Here is a 7,474-nt window from a genome sequence, read left to right as displayed (position 1 = left end):
GCTGCTTTCCCAAGCAAAATCAGCATTTAAAAAAAAACCTGCAGAACTTCAGCATTACTAAGAAACTCTGGAAATGACAGTAGATGCCAGTCTGTAGAGCAAAAACTATTTTTCCACAATCCCTCTTCTCACTAGTCATTAGCTATTCATAACAGGGCTTATGCTATTTTTCAGATCCATGAAATATGAAATTACAAGATAGTACTATTTATTAATAAATTTCTCAAGCAAAAGGTTTTGAGCCTGCAGAGGTAGGCAGTTACGCATAAAGGAAAGCAGAAAAACTACAACCTAATCCTAATCTGAGTCTGGAGAGACCACGGGCCTTTCCAACTGCCCCAAATTTCCTATTATAATGTACATATTTAATTAAGATATGTTTGATCATCTTAGTATATTTTTCCCTTCCCAGTATGTGACAGAAGATTTAAGCAGGTCACAATTATCCCTTATATTGCTTGACAAGCTCACTGTCAATGTGACTGGTGATCTGGAAAGTTGTCTTCAGTGTGCTCCAGCCACAGCTTTGATATTGCTGACATTTCAGATACAGCAAGCTCAACACAGAGGAACTTGCTGAAGTTACATCAATGGCCTCTATTTATCTGTACTTCCCAGCTCTGTGACCTTCCAAGGACATACAGTCATTCCCAAGTCATTTGGCCTTACTGCTCTATTGTTCTGCAGGCCTTGGTGAATTACCCAGGGAGATTTATGGACAGCTAGCTTCATGGGATGTACATGGCTGTTCCAAAAAAGCCCAAACAAGCCTAATCCCAAAACCCCCCACCAACAAAAACTGCCTTGTCTTTTGAACAGTGTTCCCTCCCACAAATAAGTGCAATTTCTGAAACTCCAAACCTGCATCATGAAGGATGAAGCAATCACAAAGCCAGCTCACGGTGGTGGATGAATAATAAATATAAATTAGGCTACTACAGCAGGCCATGAGAATAAGGAAATGAAAACATTATTTAATATGGTATTTACTTACTCATGCGGAATAGTAAAAGAAAAACAAAACCTTTCAGACTGCCCTGGGCATTATGCTGCAAATGCACCTTGTACTTGGAAAGTGTTGCAATGTCTGAATGCTTAGAAAGATGTATAAGCTGCAGTCAGTCAGGAGAAAACACCATGCCAGTCATTTTCAAATGGGTCTTTCCATAAATTACTTTATTTCTCATTAAATGAGCACAGAGTCATTACCATATTAATAACAGATATGTTTATTATTACATATCCATCAGTGCGGCTTTCAATACCACTTGAAACATGCAAATCGTCCTAAGGACGAATCAGTTTTCCAGTGCTTCTTATTTAATACACAACTGCAAAGCCATTATAAATTACTGAGGAGGTATTTGGTTAAGAAATAAAATAAAATAAAACCATACTGCCCATACCATGAATGTATTCCTGCTACAAAGCAAGAGTCTGACAGCATTTACTGAAATTCCTGAATTTCACCCAGAGCTATTGCATCTTTTTTTTTTCTGCACTGCCTACACATCTCTTGGCTTATGAACAAGAATCAGTCTTTCTTTGTAAGAGGAATTCTCACTCAAAGATTGTACTTAATTTAGAAATGCATCTAGCATCTACAATACTTCAACCAATTAAAGTTCAGTAAAAACTACTGATACGCAATAGTTTTTTAGAGGTTTCTTTTGTTTAGTTTTAGGTTTCTACATTTATCGACATGGCAATAATACAATTATCTCAAATTAAGGCACTAAAAGAACAATGTAAAACCAAGTAAAAGTGTTCTAAGAATAATTTACAGTTCAAACAGTGCATATATTTCTTAAATGTTTGTTAACTTAATGTACGTTATCACTTAAAATTGCAAGGCAATACATTATACAGTAACAGAAATGATGTACCCCAAAATATGCTTCCAAACTCGGTGGTTCTTTTTACTGTTAGTTTCTAATGCCTCTAACAATAAAATAATTCAGTATGGCTTGGCAAAAATGCATAGATTAAAGGCAATTACTTGTTTTTCCCCCTTTACAAACCTGCTGCATCAGTATTTTGTAAAGCATAATGTAAAATATTTAACACTTTGATCCATTCCATAGTGGGTGGTTAGCATTAAGGCTGTAAAGAACTCTGCAGTGAAGGCACTGAAGTTCAAGTGATAAGGCTTCATTTTAAGCTAGTTCTGCAGTTCTGCAGTCTTCAAGAGCACAACTTAAGAGTCTTGAAAGCAATTGCAGTCCTTCTCACTGAGAAACCTTCCTCTTCTACTCCGTTTCATATGCTCATCTTGACATAAATATCCCCTTCACAGGGTTAACAGTCTTTTTCTTTCACTGGTACGAAGAAAGTTGGCTGCATTTCATTGTGACTGACAGGTTTTTTAAAAAATCCAAAAGGCAGCACCTTTTTTATATACCTAGCTAAGCTTTATTTGCTTTAACTTGCATTACATAGTAATAATTAATCTAATCTACCTTGAGGCAAACCCGCAATTAAACACCCTCAGCGTGCTTTTGTGCCAAAGCAAGGAGGAGACAGTAATAGCAATCTTAACCCTGAAGCCTGTGATAGTTATGTTGAAAGGAACAACAGCCCGTCTGCACTGCTCTGTGTGGTTAAAAAAAGCCCTGTTTCTCTGACTGCATCCCATGAGGTTCCATTAAGCACTGTACATGTGGTTAGCTGGAACAAAAAAGAAAACAGACAATTAATAACAAATATAAAAATTAGCTTCCTAACACTAGTGTGTGTTTGCCAAGAGCCTCAGTGAACAAAATACTTGATTTTAACAGAATTTTTTTTCAACTGACAAGGTACAATACTAACATCATACCTACACCATCTTTCACAAACTGTTCTCAGTTTCAAACAAAATTAGGCAAACACAGAGATCAGACAGATGATAATATTACTGCAGCTTTACAAGTAAGCAATTAAGAGTCAATAATCATGGGTGTATTCATGGCAAATGCAAGGTGACCCTCTTTCACTTGCGGGACAAGAAAAGGCTCTCTAGGCTAAGAGCGCGCACATGCAGTTGCAGAGCTCATCTGATGCACAGGAATTTTGGCTGGTTGGTTGTTTTCCCCTTCAAACATGCATTAACTTGACCAAGTGCTCAAGTCCAACAGTATTAAAACAAAAGATCTCAGCTGTGCTAATACAACGTGAATAAATCAGCAGACTGTAAGCTATAAAGTGTAGGCTCCAATCTTGAAGCAGTACTGCAAATGCCAGCAAGTTCATCATGAAGTTCTGATTCACTGTCATTAGTGATAAGTTATTAAAATGAGGAATAGAACTTAGGATGAACTTTTATATGTGAAGCTCCTTTCAAGGGGTCTGAGACACCTCTCCATGAAGTCAAGGAAGCACTGCCTACTGACTGCAAAGAAAGGTGGGTCAGACCCTGAATGAAATGTACTGAAATGTCTTCAAGCATGTGTTCAAGTCTGAATCCATTCAACAAAACAGTTAATGCCTGCTTACATGGTAGGACTCCATCACCGAGAGCAAGTTCTGCTATACTGTCTGACAAGAGAACAATTTTTGGATACTTAGTAAAAGCTAAACACGTACATCCCATAAAAATCATTGCTGCTTCTCTTATTCCCACACCTAGGTAAAGTGGTGAGGGAGGAGGAGAACTGCAGGATACATGAGTCCATAGAGGCTGATCTAACAACTGACTGCCTCCTGAGAGGAAAAGAGCCTGCTGTTCCTCTGCTTAATCACCTTCCTGACCCCGGGAGAGCATCCTCCTACTTACCTGTCCTCAGCCTTGGCAATCACTGCACTTCTCAGTGCAATGATCTACTCACTACCTTGGCACAGTTAGTCTACATTTTTTGACAGTCAGGAAACTGAATTGTGTACTTTCATGGAAGGGTCCAAAATGGATAATTTCAAGCACTTATCTAGGTTCCAAGGACAGAAAAGAAGGAAAATAAGATGGAGAGGGAAAATCCTCCCCTTTAAGTAGAAACAGGCTGTCAAATGAGCTCAACTACTGTGCTGAGCTACCAGTTAAGTGTTTAGTACATAAGCTACACTGTGAATTTATTTAATAAGCCAAATTTAAACACTGGTATATTAGAAGTGAATTTTCCTAAAATAAATCCATCACCTCTTCTTTTTAAACACACGGGACAGAATACGTAGTGATATCAGGGCACAGGCTGGGCACAGTCCATCACAGCAGTACTTGTCTAGTTCATAGATACGACTCACAAAAAAATTGTCTGAGAAAACCAATAAAAAGGTCTACAGTGTAACTGCCAGAATGAAGAGTTCCAATCTGGCCTTTTTCTAATGCCTTTTTGCTCAGTGGAACTCTGAATCTTTTCATTGTTTGCTCTCATTGCTCTGCAGGTGCCAGGCAGGCCTCACTACACTCCAGTCAGCTCAGTGCCAGTTGTCTGATGGGGACAGAGTGTATCACAAAGACAGCCAGGGAGCTCCTCGAGCATCAGGGCAGTGCAAGGGCACCCACCTGCCTCTTGCAGACATCTCCAGGCAGCATGACAGGCAGGAGCACACACATACCCAGAACTCCTGCTGCTCAAGTGCTGTGCCTCTCTAAATGGCTTATGATCAATAGGACTCTTTCTCCACCATCAGTGACTACAATATGCAACATTAAAACAGAGTTTCTTACAATTAATTACATGTTCTAAGAAGCTCTGTCAGTATTTGATATCATCAAGAAGCAAGATATCAGTTATGTCATCAAGTTCACTGATGGATTTGGAGTCAGTCTAGAAGAGTAATGTAAATGTTAACTGTTTGATCCATGTCAGCTTGTCAGATAAATTCAAGAAGCTAAAGAGGTAAGATACCATGCAGGTATTAACTTCTGAATTGACAGAAAACCTAAGAGCTTTATTTCTTCCTAAGAACTTGGAAGATCTCCTTGGGTGATGGAGAAAGGTGTGAGCAGAGGTTGTATCACTAGGACAGCTGGAGAAAACGCAAGGCTGCAGTATTTGGAACAGCTGATCTGACCTGACATACACTTGTGCAAGACCATCACCCTTCCTCCTTTCGTTCTTGAGGCTCTCCCCCAAACCTCTGTAACTTATGAACCCAACAGAAAATCACAAGCTTTTCTTCTTTGGAGTTAGGGTTGGATTGTTTTTGTTGTCATGCTTTGGGTTTTTTGGCTTTCCTTTAGGCAAAACATTCCTGGATTAATTTTCTGCTGAAAAATAGATCAGTTCACTCTGGTAATCTGTGAAACTTTAACTGACACAAGATAAAGCTCAGGAATGTGCAGCTGTCCTCTTTCTGGTGCTGGTGAGCTATTAGACTCATTGTATCTTTAGGATCTTAAAAACAGAGCTTTAATATTGGTATTTCTCATTTTTTTAAAAAAGTTCCATTCCCTACTTGTGCATTTCTGTGATTCTGTAACACTCTCAACAGGACAATGCCAACAGGATTAATAACAGCAATAGTCTGCATAACTGATGTCCCCATACACACCCATTCCTTTAAGAGTTACTGTAAACTTTCAAATATCCAAATCTGTTCCTTCTATAACAGATTAGCTGCAAACTTGTCCTTGCTAAAGGCAACTCCAGCACTTCTATTAAGACAGAGTGAAAAATAATCAATTAATTGATTTAAGAAAATGGATTTTTCTCCCAAAAGAGTACGCATGAAAGCTGGTTATTACAGCTACCAGAGGACCTCACAAGGATAAATGGAGAGCATACTCAGAATGCAATTCAAAAAGGTTTTGGAAGAAAAAGACTACAACTCTAAACATCCAAATGTGAAATAAAGAAGTATGGGATTATCTTGAAAGCTTTCACTGAATATATTATGATCTCAAAACTGTGATCCCTCGGAGTGCTCAAGACCAGGCTGGATGGGGCCCTGAGCAACACGATCCACCCTGGCAGAGTGGGTTGGAACTAGATGATCTTCAAGGTTACTTCCAACCTAAACCATTCTATCATCACTTATGTTTTAGGATGGAAGTCTTGGGGACAAGAAAATCAATGTCCTTTTTGTCTTTCATATTTTTCTCATCTGTTCCCTTCAAGGAGGGTGTTTCACGATATACCCTGTCTCCTTATATGCAGAAGTCTGCTTTTATTGCATTTCATGCCAGGAATGTTCGGTAGCCCTGCCAATCTAGGAAGACTCTTTTCTTACTGAGACACTAGTTTCTACTCCATACTGTCAATTCAATCAGTTATTTGGGGAGAAAACAACACACATACTGTATCAGGAAGCTAATAAAGGTTAAAATCAGATTACAGCAACATAAGCATTAAAAAAGTGTATTTTACATCATGTCCTGGTTAATGCATAGGGTCACAAATAGTTTACAAAAACAACTGCTGGGATAAAAGACAACTGGGAATGAGTAAGCAGGGAGGAAGAACAGAATTAATACTTAACTGGCCTCACAACAAAAGAATTGCCCTAACAACAGACAGAATCTGTAAGTTTCTCATTTCAGCCCCTTTTGCAGAAGACTTCTAGCGTACACAAGCTCTGAGTCAATTCACGGATGGGATGATTGTGGATCACCCTTGCTGCTAACTGCCATTACTGACATATCCACTGAGCCTTGCCCTTAAATGGGAAAAAAAATGCAACCAGCTCCCTCCCCAAGCATTGGCAGGTCAGGTATCACCTCCATGGTACCTCTCCCAACGTGAAGAGCTGATAAATTTACCATAATAACAGGAGAATTCTGCTCCTTCCTTTGGGATTTAAGCAAAGATTTAGATCAGCACTTCAACAGCCTTAACTATGGAATTATTTCACAATTTCACATGGAATAGGACTTACAAATGGAGGGTTTTTTATCCAAGAAGATCGATCTGTGAGTTTTCTAGCTTATTTCTCACCTGGTTTTTCCAGAAGTATTTTTAACAACTTTTCGGAATGACTGGTTTGCTGAGGATCTTGTAGACAAAGTTCTAGGAGAAGCACGAACAAAAGTAGATGGTGGTGTCTTAGGGATCTTCTTTACTAAATGTGTCACCCACTTCTTCTGTTCATCTTGACAGGATGCCAACAAGAGCATATCTCTTGCTGAAGTTACATCATAACTCACTACAAGGAAAAAGGAGGAAGATGATTCAGTGAAAACCCAGGCTCCTTATCAAAGTAAAAGTTATGACACATCAACTGTGCCACTGGAAGGAACAATGGCACCTATATACATTCTTGTATTGGATTTGTTTATATATTTTGGGAAGACCACAAACAGCAGGGAGGATTATGAATATAATGTTTTTCACGATTTGTCATTCTGCATTAAGATTCTTGAGTCTAACACGAACATTCGAGAAATGAGAAGCTTACACTAATTACAATTTTAATAAGCTGGAAGGTTGTGTGGTTGCCAAGTTCCAGAGTACATACCCTGAATGCTCCACTTCACAGCAGCACAGAGGAGAAACTTTTACTCCAGTCTGTGAGGTGGCTGAAGAACCACGCTGCAAGGTCTCAGCAGAGCCTGCTGATG

General features: G+C 39.0%; 1 protein-coding gene and 1 long non-coding RNA gene across 4 annotated transcripts in view; one reads left to right on the top strand and one right to left on the bottom strand.

The window, feature by feature from the left end:
- Window positions 1-1,147: 1,147 nt before the first annotated feature.
- Window positions 1,148-7,474, bottom strand: part of ROCK1 (Rho associated coiled-coil containing protein kinase 1) — an 84,114-nt gene continuing 77,787 nt past the window's right edge. For 2 of the 3 annotated variants that reach the window (XR_010999383.1, XM_068191094.1), the window contains 2 exons: window positions 6,852-7,059; window positions 1,148-2,667 (listed from right to left, as the gene is read on the bottom strand). Coding sequence is in view for 2 of the 3 variants with exons in the window: in XM_068191094.1 (XP_068047195.1) it covers window positions 2,664-2,667; window positions 6,852-7,059 (212 nt within the window). In the remaining variant the exon portion in view is untranslated. Of the gene's footprint in view, window positions 2,668-3,474; window positions 3,517-6,851; window positions 7,060-7,474 lie in introns of all 3 variants that reach the window. The other variant, XM_068191087.1, reaches the window with a different exon arrangement.
- On the top strand, window positions 4,420-5,462 carry LOC137474532 (uncharacterized). Its single transcript, XR_010999403.1, has 2 exons — window positions 4,420-4,814; window positions 5,159-5,462. It is a non-coding gene; the product is annotated as an uncharacterized lncRNA (long non-coding RNA).

The sequence above is a fragment of the Anomalospiza imberbis genome, chromosome 1 (genome assembly GCF_031753505.1).
Source record: "Anomalospiza imberbis isolate Cuckoo-Finch-1a 21T00152 chromosome 1, ASM3175350v1, whole genome shotgun sequence".
NCBI classification, from domain to species: Eukaryota; Metazoa; Chordata; class Aves; order Passeriformes; family Viduidae; genus Anomalospiza; species Anomalospiza imberbis.
Note: the sequence above shows the minus strand (reverse complement) of the source record. Positions and strands in the feature narration are given on the sequence as shown.